At 42.6% G+C, this 18210-nt stretch overlaps 1 protein-coding gene across 1 annotated transcript in view; it reads left to right on the forward strand.

Annotated features, from left to right (window-relative positions):
* The first annotated feature begins 6595 nt into the window (after window positions 1–6595).
* Window positions 6596–18210, forward strand: part of LOC143271881 (NACHT, LRR and PYD domains-containing protein 2-like) — a 54849-nt gene continuing 43234 nt past the window's right edge. The window contains exons 1-3 of the mRNA XM_076564435.1: window positions 6596–6875; window positions 7547–7594; window positions 13994–14050. Of these exons, the coding sequence (XP_076420550.1) occupies window positions 6596–6875; window positions 7547–7594; window positions 13994–14050 (385 nt within the window). The remainder of the gene's footprint in view (window positions 6876–7546; window positions 7595–13993; window positions 14051–18210) is intronic.

Raw genomic sequence — 18210 nt, forward strand, 5'->3', positions numbered from 1 at the left:
CCTCCTGAGTTGGGTATAGTAGGATGCTATTATAGGAAACTTAAAATATATACATTTTATTTCCTTAGACAAGGTCTTATGTAGCACAGACTGGTCTTGAAGTGTCTATGCTCAAAGATGACTTTAAACCTCTGAAGTGCTGAAATTACAGGCATGCACCACCATGCCTGATTTATGTAGTGCTGGGGTGTCGAACCCAAGGCCTTGCACATGCTTGGCAGGCACTTTGCAAACTAGGCTACATCCCACCCATGTAAACATTGAGGGTGTTGTGAATGGTCCCTGACTCTCTGTAACGTCCACAGGAGAAACAACAGGAATATCTTTTGTTAAAATACTTCACCTTGGTTCCTGAAAACTTTTGGGAGTATAAGACAAAGATAAGAAGGCAAGCCCAGTTACACTTCAGCCTAACTTAAGGTGATTTGGGGATAGGCCCAGGCAACCACAACGCTGAAGGGCTCATTGCCACAGGACCAACCACATGTGGAACTACCAGTCCCACTGCAACTTGACCTCCACAGAGGGAAAAAGGGCTGTCACTCAAGTGGATCACTGGTGGCCAGCGGTGTAATCTCTCATGCCCATGTAAAGAAGCCTTCACAGAACCCTCGCCCCAAAGTATGGGGCCTGGGGGAATTTTCTTGTCTGTGAACAAGAATACTCCCATATGCCAAGGGACCAGAGTACCCCAACTCCTTGAAAACAAGAGACTCTGGCTAGGGACCCTTGTGAATCTCACCTTGCCTCTTACATTGCCTTCCTCTGGCAGTTATCTGTGTCCATCAGAACACTGTGGTCAGTGAGTAAATGTGCAATAGTGAGTTTGCCTGAGTTCTGTGAGCCGTCTAGCAAACTTAACTGAGCACAGGAGGGAATTGCAGAAGCCTCCAAATTACAGGCAGCTGGCTAGTCAGAAATACAGATTGCAGCTTGAGACGTGTGGTTGAGGCTGGAAGTGGGGGAGATAACACAGCTCCCCCATTTTGCCAAAACTTCTTTCCTTTATATGTTTAAGTGTTGGCAAAGAATAACACACACATGCACACACACAAATGAAGGTGTTTGCAGGAAAATGGACATAACTAGAAATAAGCAGGTTAACATCATTGAGTCATTCTCAGTAAGAAAAATGAGTTTTCTCTTATTTGCATATCCTTTATAGATACAGAAACTTATGTACTAATGACATGAGATGAGAAGTGAACCTGTCTGTGGGAAAATGGGTTGGTAGTTGGTCATGTGGAGTGTGCACAAAGAACATTTAATGCTTGCATAAATGTGACTTTATGTAGCCAAGTACAATAATTATAAATTGTTAAATAACAATCATAAGACTACCCATGAATTCCAACAAGCCAAACTAAAACCAAAATGGAGTCATGCATGCTAAAATTCTAGATGGGCATGATGAAACCAAATTGTTCATCTGACTTTTTAAGAAATCAGTGCTCAAAGGAGAAGAAATCTCTGAAGGGGGCCAAATTGCTTTGAGTAATAATAAGTTTCCATCTACCTTAATTCTGCCACAAAAGAGGTCACCTGAGGACTGGGATTTGACTAAGAGACAACACACCAGCCTGCCATGTATAAGGCCATAGGACTAATCGCCAACACAACAGCAAAAAGTGTGAAATTTCTGAAACACATCAGGGAAATTTATGTATTTCAACTAAATCATTGAAAAGTTTAAGTTCAAAAGCATTGCAGAACTTAGCAAAAGTCTCAGAACTAAGCCAGTATGAGTCAGACCTTGCATTCAGGAGGCTGAGGCAAGAGGATTGTCATGAATTGGAAGTGAGCCTGAGCTACAGGGTGAGTTCAGATGAACCTAGACTACAAAATGAGACAGTGTCAAAAGGAAACCTCAGGTTTGGCCATGGTGCCTTCATTTAATCCCAGCACTAAGGAAACAGAAGCAGGTGGATCTCTGTGTGCATAAGTTCAGCCTGGTCTACATAGTGAGTTCCAGGACAGTGAGGGTTGCATAGTGAGACCCTGACTCAAAAAAAATCTTAGAACTATCAGAATAAGCAACATCTCAGTTATCAAGATTAACATTCTTTTTACAAAGTTTCTTCTCTAATGATGGACTGGGTCATGTGCTTCAGATCCTGACTATAAGAGAATCCTCAGATGGAATTCAGTAGCTTGATAAATACATGACTTGAAGGGTAGTATTATGACTCAGAATGCTTGCTTAGCATGGATGAAGCCCTAAATTCCATCCCCTAGTCAGTCTCTCTCTCTCTCTCTCTCTCTCTCTCTCTCTCTCTCTCTCTCTCTCTCTCTCTCTCTCTCTCTCTCTCTCTCTCTCACACACACACACACACACACACACACACACACACACACACACACACACACACCAGAAAGCCATTACTGATATTTTTAGACAGGATCTCATTTTGTAACCCAGCTGACTTTAAACTTTAGATCAACTTCATTAACTGCTGGGATTACAGGTGTGTGTTGTCACGCTCAATCAGAAATTCATCTTAAATGTATGTGTGCATTAGTGTGTGTGTGTGTGTGTGTGTGTGTGTGTGTGTGTGTGTGTGTGTTCGTTCATTTAAATCTAGATTCCTGGACCAGTGAGATGGCTCAGCATGTAAGGGTGCTTACCACCAAACCTGACAACCTGAGTTCAATCCCCCATCCTCAGGACCCACATAATGAAAGATGATAACTACCTCACATCAGTTGATGTCTGACTTCCACCTGTGTGCAACATGTTGCACTAATAATAATAATAATAATAATAATAATAATAATAATAATAAATGTGATAAAATTAATAAATAAATCTAGATTTTTTATAAGAGAGAAAACAATTTCTTGTCATTCTTTTCCCTCATTACCATCTCTTGTCTTTCCTCCTCTCAGGTCCCCTTGGACTTTCAGAGCTCTTTAATGTTTTGACACCCACCTAACCTAAAAACAGACTCTTGGGACATCAGCACTGTGAAATGACACCCATCCACCCCGACCCTGGAATGGATCATTCTAATTGCAACCAAAATTGCAAACCACTGGCATAGCTAGGAACAGCATGGGGCTGGGGTGGGGATCGGTCTCCACCTATCCCTTTCCTAGATAGAAATTTCTCAGTGGTGGGATTGATTCCCAGGAGCCAATCACAGGGCTTGGGTGGGAAGGCAGCCACTTTTAAAAGTGCTTTCTCACACCTGTAGCACTGGAAGCCTGTGTAGATGCCGGCTTTGGAGAGGTGAGCAACAGTCGAGCTATTTACTCTTTTTTGTTGGGGGGTGGTGTCTCTGTGGTTCCCTCCTCCATTTCTTTGAATATTTGGATGTCTTGCCAGGAAGAATTAGGAGTTGTGGGGTTTGCACTCAAATGTGATTTTTGGAAACAGGGTCTCATGAAGCCCAGGCTGGTTTTCAACTTGCCTTATAGCTAAGAATGTCTTTGAACTGATTCTCCTGGCTCTAGCTCTAGTGTGCTGAAATTACAGGCTTGTATCTGTACTCAAATTATGCAGCATTTTGTGCATGATAGGCAAGCACTTAACCAACTAAACCACGTCCTTGAGAACTTCTCTGTGCTTGGAGGAGCCCTCTCCAATGACTCTTAAGATATACAACAGCTTTTCCTCCGCTGGAACCCGAGTCCAGGATAAAGTCAATGGTTCAGATACTCAGAGGAAGGTGTGGTATTGAGCACAGCAAAAGTCTCATGCCAGGGTCTTTGTGCTCTCTGAGGGAATTTAGAACCCAGAGATACAGAAAACTGAAACACCTGAGCCTGCAGGGTGTCAACCAAGCTGTGGGCTGAGTCTGGAAAATGCTATAGTTTTGTTCTGAGAGTCCCTTCTGCTTTATACCCTTTCCTCACCCCCTTCATTTATGGGACAGGGCCTTGATGTAGTCCAGGCTACCTCAAACTCCAGACAATCCTCTTGACTCAGCCTCTTAAGCTATATGACTTATATGATCCACCATGCCTGGGCTAAACATCTCCCCTTAACAGAGGACATCACATTTTGTTTATAGAGATGAAGTATCAAATCTATGATGATCTGTCCCAGTTACTGTCTGCATGTGATTTACATTCGTCTCCTGGATGGATGAGTTATCCTGTGTCATTCAATGTATTTCCATATCAGGCATTTTCAGTGCCTCCTTAAACATTTAAGCAAGCGTAACTTTTCACTTAACCTGCCTATATCTGATTCACCTGGGCACAGCAGCCAGCGCTGAGCATTGCCTAAGCAGCAGGTGTCATTTACCCGGAATGATTCCTCAGGAGGCCAGCACAGGGAGCTGCCCCACTCCCCCACAGCCTGTGAACACAGGAGAGAGGGAAGCAGGAGTCTGGGCATCACAGCCTGGAAGTCTCGGTGAGCTTTCATACCAACCCAAGTCTGTACCATGCACCTCTGAGTGATGCACACAGCTACCCAGTACACACTCACACTCTTACACAGCAGCCTTTGTTTTTCTAGAGCATTTTGGCATAGAAGGCATGTGGCATTACAAGCTCTTTATTTGATGTGCTGAGGACCAAACCCCCAGGTTCTTTTTGCTGCTCAACACCATGTTCTACTCACTGAGATACATGCCCAGCACCTCAGTAGAATCCTACTGCTAGCCAGGCCTTTTTTTCTATCTTCTCAATTGTATGAACTGTATCATCTATCTAGTCTATGTAAAGAGTCAGCTAATAACTTGTGTCATAGCCTTGTGGTCTCACTGAATCCTATCTACTCATATTTTTTCAATTGCGTTCTTAGCTGATAATTTAAAAGACTAATTCTGTGGATGTACTTTTTATTTTTTAACTGAGAATTGATCCTACAGTCTCCACACACAAGGCAAGCACTCTACTGAGCTGCATTCCAAAGGTCTGTGTGTTTGTGTGTCTGCCTGCATCTGTGTGCCCGCATCTGCCTGCCTTTGTCTGCCCTTCAAGTCTGCAGGTCTACGTGTGTGTGCACACGTGTGTGTGTGTGGGCACGTGTGTGTGTGTGCGCGCGCACGTGTGTGTGTGTGTGTGTGTGTGTGTGTGTGTGTGTGTGCGCACGTGTGTGTGTGTGTGTGTGCGTGCGCGTGCGTGTCTATGTCATGGAAAAATTAGTTTTCTCCAATAGAGTCTTACTTGGTATACAAACCACACTGAAGGGCAGGCCCCTGACCAGCAGTACTTGACCAACACAAAACAAACTTCAGGAGGCTTTTTTTTTATCTGTTATTGCTGTGTCTGGGTATTTTTTGTCTTTATTTGCAGGTCTTCTGCATACATACTTTTGTTTCTAGTTTTGTGTTTAAGGGTTTCTGTGTGTCTAATGTACCTGTTTCTGCATCTGTATGTTTCATATGCCTTTTCTTTGCCTTTGTTTGCTCGTTCTGTCCTATTCTGGTTTATTTTTATCTTATTGTATCTTAATCTTTTTATTTTATAAGTGTTTTCTTGTGTCCTAATGAGAGAAAGGAATGATATGGATTTGGGTGGGTGGGAGGTGGGAAAAATCTGGGAGGAGTTGCGAGAGGGGAAACCATAATCAGAATATATTTTATGGGAAATCTATTCTCAATTTTTAAAAAAATTATATTTGGAATGTTCTTACCACAAAACTACTTTGAGGTCATGGGCATGTTCAGCAATTTGATTATAATATTTCAGTTTATATGTATATTCCACCACATTATCCAACATGAATAGATACTGTTCTGATGATTACTCAGAGCTGAGGGCAATGAATGAAATAACTCAAGGTACACCGATGCATATTTAATGTGAACAATTCGGTGAACTTAGAGATAAATATATACATCCTCAAGCCATCAGCAGAGGCTATGTGATGAGTACAGTCATCCTCTTCTATTTGAACAGGGCTGAAAATCCATGTATGTTGTCCATAAAACTTTACCCCTCTCCAGGATCAGGGACAAATGAAAATAACTTGCTGTTCAAATGAGTGTCAAGATATTTTTTCAACTCAAGTTCTTGATTAATATTGTTAATATTTAATGCCTGCTATAGGGAATTGATTTTTAGAGTCCTGGGATTTTTAAAAACATGCAGACTGGAGAGATGGCTCAGTCGTTAAAGGCTAGGCTCACAACCAAAAATACAAAAACATGCAACCATGTAAAATATATTGCCTCTGTTTAGTTTCTATTCTCACTTAGAGTTCCTTCTCCATGTGGTTTGTCTGTAAACATGTACACATGCTTTCACCTCTCAGATTCAAAACTCTATCTCTCCATAAACTCCACAAGGTAACTACATATCAGGTTGGTGTGGAGACTGGCATAGATTCTATCAGCTTATTAATACTCAGTGAGCTTAACATAATCAATGATCTCCTAGGAACAGGAGACGTGGCATTGTAGACTTCTAATGTGACTCTAGAGGCTTGCATGTTTTCAAAGAGATGAAGACTCTCAGATTAACCCCTTAAATTAGGCCAAGGAATGGAACTCTACGTGAAAATAACCACTACCGGGAACTGAATTAACTGTGTGAATAGCTCTGCCATGGCACATGGTATTTGAGGTAAGAAAGCTGACTCTTTTCATTTCTTCCCATAGTTCTGTAAATCTGGAAGTTCAACTCTTACCTGTGGGTCAGGATGGAATATCCCAATCTGCCCCATATCAACATGAAGGATGTCCTGCAAAAACTGGACCACAATGAATTGAACAATTTCAAGAGAGTCCTAAGGACCTATCCTCTGCCAGATGCCCTGAAACAGATCCCCCAGATTGCATTGGACCTGGCCAATGGAGTTCAGCTAGCAGAAATTCTCGCAGAGTACTGCCCCACTGGTTGGATGGAGAGACTCACCCTGCAAATCTTACAAGAGCTAAACCGTGAAGATCTTGCTATATTAGTAGCAATACAAATCGAACGTAAGCAAAGACCATTCGATACTATGTCCTAGAAAAGAGGGAATTCCTTAAGGGGTTAGTATATGTAGAAATAAGTCAGATGTGATGGATGGCTCCTGAAATTCCAGTGCTGGGGAGACTGAGGCAAGAGGATTGCTTTGAGTTTTGGACTAGCCTAGGCTATATGGTAAGTCACTGTCTCAAAAAGAGAAGAGATGAGGAGATAGCTCAGTTAAGTGCTTACCATGATGACATAAGTACCTGAGCCTGATCCTCAGAATTCTTTTTTTGTTTTTTTCAAAAAAGCCAAGCACTATAGCACACATATAATCCCAAAACTGAGAGGTGAAGATTAGAAGATCCCTGGGGCCAGCCAGCCTAACCTACTTGCTGCTGAGCTCCTGGCCAATGGAAGACTCTGTCTCCGAATTTTTGCGTTGGCATATGGTGCCTGAATACCAATGCTAATGGTTGTTTTCTGCTCATACATGCTGGCACACACATACACACCTCTCTAGAACCTATGATCTCAGAACCATCCCTGAGATCCCTCCTGCAAGGATAAACCTCAAGTACAATCAGAAAACAACTTGGTGCCCCCAGAAGAGTCAACCTAGATTGAAAGAAAGAGTTGTAACTCCTCTAGGATCTGGGTTCTGAAAGATGCAAATGTCTTCCACTTTCTTTTTCAGAAGCACCATTGAAAACACCTGGTAAAAAGGATTCTACTTTCGAATTAGGTAAGTTTCTTGTGGATAATTTTTATTCATGGAATATTTGAAGACCTGGAGATTTCTTTTTTAAAAAAAAAAAAGATGGAGATCTCTTTAAAATAAAAAAAGATTCTACCTTGAACGCCAAAGGACTCGAGGGTAGTGAGAAGTAAGCTGTCCCTTATCCTGGGAGATAGGCTAGGGTGGGATGCTGTTCCCTTTTTTCTTTCTTTTTGTCTGAAATTTTATATATGTACATAATGCATTTCAATCATTTCCACCCATATCCCATTCCCTGTAGTTTAGACATCCTCCATCTCGCCGTCCCAATTTCATACAATCTTTTCCTTTTTAAAGCCCTTTGAGTCAACTTACTGTATTTGCATGGGTGTTGAACCATCTACTAGATAGAGCATGCAATCATCTCAGGGTTGTGTTTCGGTTTCATTCTTGTTGTTTCTTTTGCTAACCAGTAAGTTTAACTCAAATTGCTTAAAGAAGCATAGGAGAGGGCCTATTTGCAGGAACACTAGGCACCTTACCAATGGATACGTCACTGAGGAAAATATTGTTCCCTCCATGATGGAATGTTGGGGGGGCAATCTTATGCAGGTAACCACAACAGCCTCATTGTGCATGGAACACAGGGTCCTGCGACACTCCCTCTTCTCTCTGGCTCTTACATTCTTTCCATCCTCTCTTCTGCAAATGTCCCCTGAACCTTGGAAGGGGTGATGTAGATGTCAGTTTGAAGCTGAGCAACATGCAATGATCACTTAGGCCCAACACTTACAAGTCTGCGGTTGATCACCATTCAGTAACAAAAGCTAACCTAGAGCAAAGATCAATAAACTATGCAATCCCGAAAGCCAGATAAAGACCTCATCATCTGTTTTTCTAAAACCCATGAGTCTACAGTCCTTCCTACAATTTCCACACTTCTGTTTTATTTGTTTTCATGTGGATGGCATGCATACTGATGTCAGGGGTCAACTTGTAGGTCTTGGTTAGAATTTCCCATCTTCTGCCTTGTAGCTTCTGTATCACACTCCGACTTCAGCCTCAGTGGCAAATGCCTTTACCTGCTCATCTCTCTTGCCATCTCAACTTTTGTATTTTTTAAGTGGTAGAATACAAAGGGAAATGTCTCAGGGAGGTACGTGGTGTTCAAACGTCAGTGTCAGTTAAGCAGCTTTTATGGGATACTGCTTGTTTTATGTTTGACTTTAAGACAGGTTCTCACCATGTAGCTCAGGCTGACCTTGAACTCAAAATCCTCCTGCCACAGACTCTCTGATGCTCATTATGGTCATGTGCCTCCGTGACCAGTCATCAAACAGGTTTTATATGAAAACAGCATGCCTATTTGTCTTTATTACCTGTATCTGCTTTCCCACAGAAATTAAAAGGTACAGGCTAAGCCATCTAGTTAAAAAGCAAAAAGTATTTACTGCCTGGCCCTTCGAAGGGACATTGATTGACTGGCCCTGGCCATCTTAGTTTCCTTTCCTGTAGATGTGATAAAATATCTTGACAGTGGTAACTTAAGGGAGAAACTCATAATTTCAAGTTATAGAACATTGTGGGAGAGAAGTTATAAAGTCAGGGTGCCTGAGAGAAGAGGTCACATTACACCCACAGTCAGGAGCAAAGGGCAGGGTCTGGGGTAATTGTTCAGTCCTTAAGAGCATTTACTGCTTTTCCAGAGGACCTGAGTTGGGTTTCCTCAGCACCCACATCAGGAAATTCACAAATGCCTGTAATTCAAGCTCCTGAGAATCCTACACCTTCTTCTGGACTCCTGGAGCACATGAACACAAGTGACACACATACTCACACAATTACGCAGACATACACATAAACAAAATAAAATGTCAAAGTGAAGAAAGCAATGGATTAATACATGCATCACAGCACTCAGCTTGCCCTTTCCATGTTATACACACCAGAATACCCTGCTCAGGGAAGCGTCTCATCACAATTAAGATGGGTCTTTCCCTATTAATTAACTGTAATCAAGACAATCCCTCACATACAATCTCAGAGGTTAATAATCTAGACAATCCCTCATAGATGTGCCCATAAGCTTGTTCCCTCCCTGTTGAGTTGACTGTTAACTATCATACGGATTTGGGGTATCATTTTTTTTTCAATTTTCTCTTGATATTGCTGGTGTACTATAAAATATGACTTGGGCTCAAAGCAGCAGTAAATGAAAGATGATTTAGAAGGTCCCATGACCATTTGTGCCTAAGCCCAGACCATCCAACTGTTTCTAGAGGTGTGTTAAACCATCAACTGAGATCATAAGATCTATCAGAGCTGGGATTTGACATGGTTTTAAAGAATTGTGCTTGCTACAAGGTACATGTTCTGAGTAAACCAGCACCAGATAATGTTTGTTCAAAATATTTATTGGAGAAAGTTTGAATTTGTTCAAGGTGCACAATGTTTGACCAACAAATTATTTGTTTGACCAACAAATAATCTGTGTGGTGATTAAATCTAGATCAAGCAATCCATCACCACCCACATTTGAACCCAAGAACTTAGTTGTGAGATAAATGAGTTTGTTCCTTTCTTCAAGTGTCTTGTTGTATAAAGAAGGCTGGTCTCAAACTTGAAATCCTCATGCATCGACCTTACAAGTTCTGGAATTAGAAGAACGTACCACCATGTTTAAGTTTGGATCTTGTACATTCCATATTTAACTGAGGTCATACGGTGCCTGCCTGCCTGCCTCTGCCTCTAACTCCTTTCATTTGGGATTCGTTTATTTTATTTTATTTGTGTATATCCAGGGTTATGCACTCCCACATACACCCATGCCCATGGAAACCACATGAGGACTGAAGGCATTCTTTGCCTTATTCTCTTGAGATTGGGTCTCTTACTGAACCTTGGGCTAGGCACCTATGAATTAGCAAGCCACACTAGCCCTCTTTTCTCTGCCACTTACCTAACACTGGGGTTGCAAGTGTTCATGGCCAAGCCCAGGTTTTTACATGGGTGCTGGGGATTTGAACTCTGGTCTTCATGTTTGTACAACAAGCACTCTTACCTACTGAGCCATCTCCCCAGCCTCTTTAAAAACTTACTCCCAGCTTCTATGGCAGTGTTGTCCCAGCGCTAGCTTCTTGCACATGGCCAGCGTGTCCACTCAACACATTTCAGAGACCCTCGCCTTCAGACTTGATTGTTAACTGGCCACTTTCTCAGCATACCGTGCTGTCCCTGCTTACTGTCACCTTGTTTCTAGCCAGCCTCCTGAAATCTTGCTGATGGATGCTTTCAGTGTGCAATCTTCCCTGAATTTCAGATGCTTGTGCTCAGTTACCTCCTGGGTTTTTTTCCAGAAGTTCCCTGGATTCCCCTCTTAACTTTACCTTTGTGTGTGTGTGTGTGTGTGTGTGTGTGTGTGTGTGTGTGTGTGTGTGTGTGTGTGTGTGTGGGCATGTGCATGTGTTCTTTTGAGTTCAGGCTTGTGCGTGCCACAGCCACATCTGGGAGTAAGAGGACAACATCAGGTGTTAATCCTCTCCTTTTGACTTATGTGAAGAAGGGCTCTTGTTCTTTGCTGCTGTGCTCCAGGATAGATGAGTCATTAGCTCCCAGAGATTCTCCTGTCTCCATCTCCCATCTCACCAGAGGGGCAGTGGGGTTTCAGATGTTCACTACTATGTCCAGCTTTTTGAGGGCTTCTGGGTATCCAAACTGAGACCCTCACACCTTGAAAGCAAGTGTTCTATCCACTGAGCCTTCTCTCCAGCTCCATAACTCACCTACACACAACCCAATGTTTAGTTTCAAATCCTTCTTTCACTGAGACTCACACTGCCCTGTTCTGTGGTTATTCATTCCAGACTCCAGGGAGTTCCTCCACAAGGCTTGTTAATGCCTTTAGGAATGACCTTATGTGCCTCTGTTCCATGCTGTGTGACACTTTGTTCAATGGCGGGACACATAGGACAGTGATCCCATAAGATTATGACAGGAATGAAAAGTTCCTCTCAGATGACATCAGAGACATTTTAACCTAGCAGTGCAAAGAGTACCTTGTGTGTTAGATGTGGTTCTGGCATAAGTAAAACCAATCCTACTGCTAATAGAATTAAAGCACAGAATGTATACTTGTGCACAGTGCCATGGTAATTAATTTGTCATACTATTCATTTTATCCTTGTGGTATATACCTTCTACCTAGAAAGGGGTGTGTTCTGGCATAGGTAAACCTACATGTCTGTGTGTAGAGAGGTGTGGCTGCAGAAGATAGAGGTCAATGCCTGCTGTCCTCAGTTGCTCTCTACCTTATTCTCTTGTTTTATTTACTTTTCTCATTTTTTTTCTTAGAAAATTTCCTATGTTTTGGTCACATCCCTCCCATCCCCCAAACTTCTCTCAGTTGCATCTGCTCTGCCCTTTCTTACACACCCAACTTTATGCCCTTCTTTGAACTCATCAAGTACAGTTTACTCTTAAATAAATGGCCTCCTACTGGAACATGATGAACCTACCAGGAGCCTTGGTTCAATTTGCAGGTAGATGCATTGCATACCTGTTCTTCTGTGTATGTTGTATTTCTGTGTATATGGCTCTAGGAAAATCCCCATGATTCCTTCTGCACAATTTCTCTATTAAAATTGGACTTTTAACATCAAAAAAAAGGAAAATTGGTTCTCCCTCTTCCCAAAACTATCAACTGATAACTGCTTTTCAGCCAGGGGTGAGATTCTGTGCTCACCTCCCCTCTCCCTGCTGGATTTTGTCTAACCTGAGCCTGCATATTCTGCCTCCACCACAGTGAATTCATATGCAGCTGCCCTGCTCTGTCCAGAAAACAGTTTCCATCCACCAACTATGACTCTTACAAACTTTCCTTGTCTTCTTGTGCAATGATCCCTAAGTCTTGGGAGGGGGAGGATGTGATAATGGGCCACCCATGTAGGAATGGGCACAGTCTTATTCTCTGTGCCTTGATTGATTCTTCTGTTAGTAATCTACTACAAAAACAAGTTTCCCTGATAAGAGTTGACCACTTCACCAATCTACGTCATTTTCTATGCACTAATGTCGTTTACTGAGATGAAGTCTCTACTGAACCTGGATCTTGCCAGTTTGGCTAAACTGTCTGTCCAGTAAGTCCCTGGGGTGGGTCCCCCTGTCTCCATCTCTCTGGCACTGGGATTAAAGATGTGTGCTTCTTCACCTTAAATAGGTGCTAGAGATGTGAGCTCAGTTCTCCACCCCTTCCCAGAAAGCACTTTACGAACTGAGCGGCCTCCTCAGCCCCTTAGAAACACTTCTGTAGAGTCATCTGCAATATTACTGGCAACAAGGGACTGCGGAAGATGTTTCCAGGTCCTTGACCTCATACCCAAAGAACTAAAAATAGGGGCTCGTGCAGATTTGCAAAACAGGCAAGATGACTGCATTCAAAGCAAAGCTATAATGTGTAATAATACAGAGGGATGAAACATCAAGATTGACAGCAGGCTGCAAGAGTGAGTGTTCAAGAGCCCTAATTTTTCTCAGGGCTTCCTTTTATGGGGTTCAATAGAAGGTACTGGTTACTAAGGGGTGCAGTTTGAGTGGTTCACTGTTTTGATAGATTAGGTCATGTGTTCATTTTTCCTACTGTAAATGTCCCGTCCACATAAAGCATCTAATTTTAATGATCTACATGTCATTAAAGCTTACTAGAGGACAAAATTTTGCTTTCTTGCTCATGCACTCAAAAGCAGTTGAGGCCAAATCAGCCTTTCTAAACTTCATACGCAGATACATTGGGAATACACTTGATTAGAAACTATATAAATGTATTACCTAGGGTAGCAAAGATTCTTGTTCAGATGTGGCATGGCATAGCCAGAGGTTTCTGAGGTTGCAAGGTGCAGTGTTTGGAGGAAGGTGTATTTAAACAGTACATTCAGGTAAAGGAGCTAGCCTGCCAAGTGCAACATTACAGAGGGTGGAGTATGCATAATCCAAAAGTAAATGGGGTTCTCGGGGCACTAGCCTGTCTTCTAGATATGCCTGCAGCAGCCTCTGCTGTCTCACATGGAACTACATCTCTTGATTACATCAAGAGGCTGTGTTATATGATTGGATTGCACCTCCAAGACTCATGTGAGAACAGTCTGTGGTGTACCAGATCCCACAAAACAACCCAATGATGCATTTCTCCAAATGAATCCCCCTTGCTAAGCAACACATGAATACCTCCTAAGTTGTGTTGGAATTCTCTTACCAGAAAAGGCGCATAACTCCAAGGTCAGAAGCTGACACACTTCCATTTATACGTCCAGGGTCTCCTTAACATTCTCTTTGTGTAATCCAGGAATAAAATGCTGATGCTCTGTTGGTTGTGCTCTCTCCAAATCATGGATCTCATACAATGACAAATGACATGTGTCTCCCTTCTTTCAGGAGCTGCAGATCATTCACCATTTCCCCAGAAAAACATGCAAGGAGCTGAAAAACAAGGTGAGTTTTATAACATTCACTGTAAGGTAAGCAAAGCCCACATCCTCCTTCCCAACTCCCTCTGAAGAATTCAGTCTCTTCCCCTATCCTGTTTCCTCTACCATTTTGTTTTGATAGCTTCATCTATGAGCATTGTTTCTACATCACTCCAGCCTGCCCTTCCCCACCTCCAACTCCTTCACGTCCCTTACTCTCCCTCTCTAATCCATGATCTCTTGAATAACTTTTATATTCTCCCAGTTCACAACCAATGTTTTCTTTATTCTTGACTCATTCGCTATATCCTAACCACAACACCGCTTCCCTCCACTCCCCCCCCCGTTTCCCCTCACCTCCCTCTCCCACAGATCCACTGCCCTTCCATTTCCCTTCAGAAAAGTACAGGCATCCCAGGGATTTCAACTGAACAAGGCAAAACAAGTTACGGTAAGACGAAGCACAAGCCCTCATATCAAGGCTGGGCTAGACAACCCCGTAGGAGAAAAAGAGTACCAAGAGCAGGCAAGAATCAGACAGTCCCTTTCCCACTGTTAGAGAGTCCCACAAGAACACCCAGCTTAACAACCACAACACATATGCAGAGGACCTAGTGCAGACCTATGCAGGTTCTGTGACTGCTGCTCAGTCTCTGACCCCCTCTGAACCCTGCCTAGTTGATTTTTGTGAGCCATGTTCTCCTGGTGTCCTCAACTCCTCTGGCTCCTACAATCCTTCCTCCGCCCTCTCCCGCCAGGTTCCATGAGCTCTGCGTAATGTTTCTGTTGGGTGGAGGGTCTGCATCTGCTCCCGTCAGCTGCCGGAGGAACCTGCCCTGATGTTGACTGGCTAGGCACTGATCTATGAGGATAGCAGAATAGTTAGGAATCATCTCATTTACTTTTTTTGGTTAGTTGTGTTTGCTTCATCCCTAGGTCTCTGAGCCATCCAGCTTTGGGTCCCCAGCCACCCAGGCAATGTTAGGCATAGGGTCCCTCTTGTGGCATGGGCCTCAAGGCAGACTAATCATTGATTGATCATTCTGACAAGCTGTGAGCCACAATTTCCCCCCAGCACATCTCAAAAGCAGGACGGTTGTGGGTTGAAAGTTTTAAGGCTGGGTTGGTGTCCCAGTGCCACCACTGGGAGCCTTGTGAGGTTACTAAAGATGGCCACCTCAGGCTCTCTATCCTTCATAAATAAGAGTCCTAGATAGAGTCACCCTCATAGGTTCCAGAAAGTTTCCACTACACTAGGTTTCAACATAGCCCCTAAATGCCTCCTTATTCCAGTCATCTCTCATAGTACTCTCTCCCTCCATCCCTCCCTCCACAAGCTGATAGCTCCGGTTCCCATCTCCCTTGCCCCCCAAGACACACACAAAATCTATGCCATCTCCCCTTCCCAGGAAGATCCATGTGACCCCTCCAGAGATCTCCTTGTTGCTTAGCCTCTCTGCATCTATGGATTGTAGTGTGATTTACCTTGACTGCTAATTAATGTCCACTTATAAATGAGTACATATCATGTTTGTCTTTCTGGTCCTGGGTTTCCTCACTCAGGATAATTCTTCCTAGTTCCATTCATTTGCCTGCAAATTTCATGATGTCATTTTTTTTGAAAGCTGAGTAATAACTTAAATGTGTAAATGCCACATTTTCTTTATCCACTCTTTGGTTGAAGAACATTTAGGGTGTTTCCAGTTTCTGGCTATAATGAATAAGGCCACTATGAACATAGAGTCCTTATGGTAGAATGGAGTGTCCTTTGATTATATGCTGGGTCTTGAGGTAGATCCATTCCCAATTTTCTGAGGAACCACTATATTGATTTCTATGGTGGCTGTACAAGTTTGCACTCCCACCAGCAATGGAATATTCCTCACGTCCTCTCCAGCAAGAGCTGTCATTTATGTTACTGATCTTAGTCATCCTGACAGGTGTAAGATGAAATCTCAACGTTATTTGAATTTCCCTGATGGCGAAGGATGCTGAAGATTTCCTTAGGTATTTCTCAGACATCTGCAATTCCTCTCTTGAGGATTCTGTTTAGATCTGTACCCCATTTTAATTGAGCTATTTTGCTTGTTGATGTCTAGTTTCTTTAGTTCTTTATATATTTTGGTTATTGGTCCTCTATCAGATGTGGAGTTGGAGAAAATCTTTACCCATTCTGTAGGCTTCCATTTTGTCCTATAGACAGTGTCCTTTGCGTTAAAGAAGCTTTCCAATAAAAGATGTCTATTTATTATCAATCTGAGTGCCTGCGCTATTCATGTTCTGTTTAGGAATTTGTCTCCTGTGCTGATGAATTTAAAGCTATTTTCCTACTTTCTCTTCTATCAGGTTCAGTGTAACTGGATTTATGTTAAGGTTTTGATCAACTTGGACATGAGCTTTGTGCAGAGTGATAGATATGGATCTATTTGCATTCTTCTGCATGCAGACATCCAGATAGACCAACACCATTTGTTGAAGATGATTTCTTTTTCCCATTGTGTATTTCTGGCTTCTTTATCAAAAATCAGGTGACCATAAGTGTGTGGATTTATGTCTGGGTCTTCTATTCTATTCCATTGATCAATGTGTCTTTTATGCCAATACCATGTGGTTTTCATTACTGCAGCTCTATAGTACAGCTTGAAATTAAGGATGATACCTCCAGAAGTTCTTTTATTGTTCAGGGTTATTTCAGTTTTCCTGGGTTTTTTATTTATCATATGAAGTAGAGAATTGTCCTTTCAAGGTCTGTAAAGACATGTGTTGGAATTTTGATGGGGATTGTGTTGAATCTTTAGATTGCTTTTGATAAGATGGCCATTTTTACTATGTATTCTATGGATCCATGGACATGTGAGATCTTTCCATCTTAATATCTTCAATTTTTCAAAGACTTGAAGTTTTTGTCATACAGGTCACCTGCATGGTTACAGTTACCCCAAGATAGTTTATATTGTTTGTGGCTAATGTGAAGGGTGTTTCCCTGATTTCTTTCTCAGTCTGTTTGTCTTTTATATAGGAGGGCTACTAATATTTTCAGTCAATTTTTTTTTAATTTTACAATTCAATTCAGTTCTATATATCAGCCATGAATTCCCTTGCTCTCCCCCCTCCCGTCCCCCTCCCCATCTCCCAGCCCACCCACCACCATTTCCACCTCCTCCAGGGAAAAGCCTCCCCAGAGGACTGAGATCAACCTGGTAGACTCAGTCCAGGCAAGTCCAGTCCCCTCCTCCCAGGCTGAGCCTAGCAACCCTGCATAAGCCCCAGGTTTCAAACAGCCAACTCATGCAATGAGCACAGGACCCGGTCCCACTGCCTGGATGCCTCCCAAACAGACCAAGCCAATCAACTGTCTTACCCATTCAGAGGGCCTGATCCAGTTGGGGGCCCCTCAGCCATTGGTTCATAGTTGATGTGTTTCCATTCATTTGGCTATTTGTCCCTGTGCTTTATCCAACCTTGGTCTCAACAATTCTCGTTCATATAAACCCTCACTAATTGGACTCCTGGAGCTCCACCCGGGGCCTAGCCGTGGATCTCTGCATCCAGATCCCTCAGTCGTTGGATGGGGTTTCTAGCACAACTATTAGGGTGTTTGGCCATCCCATCACCAGAGTAGGTCAGTTCGGGCTGTCTCTCGATGATTGCCAGCATTCTGTTGTGGGGGTATGTTTGTGGATGTCTTTTATCCAACCACTTCACTGAAGTTGTTTATGAGCTGTAAACATTCCCTGGTAGAATATTTGGGGTTACTTATGTATACTATCATTTCATCTTGCCACCACTGATACCTTTATTATTGCTACGTGTAAATATACATGTGTGTATGCACACATGCATAAACAACCTACTAAATTCATTTAACATAATCATATGTACATGTGGTACAAGACAACCACTTGGGACTGAATAACTTAAAAAGAACTGATTCTCCTCTCAGCAACCAGTAACCACCTGTAGCTCTTCATCTATGTATGGGGCCATGTGGGATTTCACCTGTCTACATTGGCATGTCAACTGGTGATGTCATTATGTTGGTCTTGTTTTGGCATCCATATTGTTGAGACTTCTGTTCCTCTATCATTTTTAAGGGGCACTAGCAACAGGAGTCACAGTTTCCACTCCCCTACTATGATGTTGTTCCCTGAGCCTTAGTTGTAGGGGTTGCATTGCAGGGGCTGA

Source organism: Peromyscus maniculatus, chromosome 1, assembly GCF_049852395.1.
Source record: "Peromyscus maniculatus bairdii isolate BWxNUB_F1_BW_parent chromosome 1, HU_Pman_BW_mat_3.1, whole genome shotgun sequence".
In the NCBI taxonomy this organism is placed as follows: domain Eukaryota; kingdom Metazoa; phylum Chordata; class Mammalia; order Rodentia; family Cricetidae; genus Peromyscus; species Peromyscus maniculatus.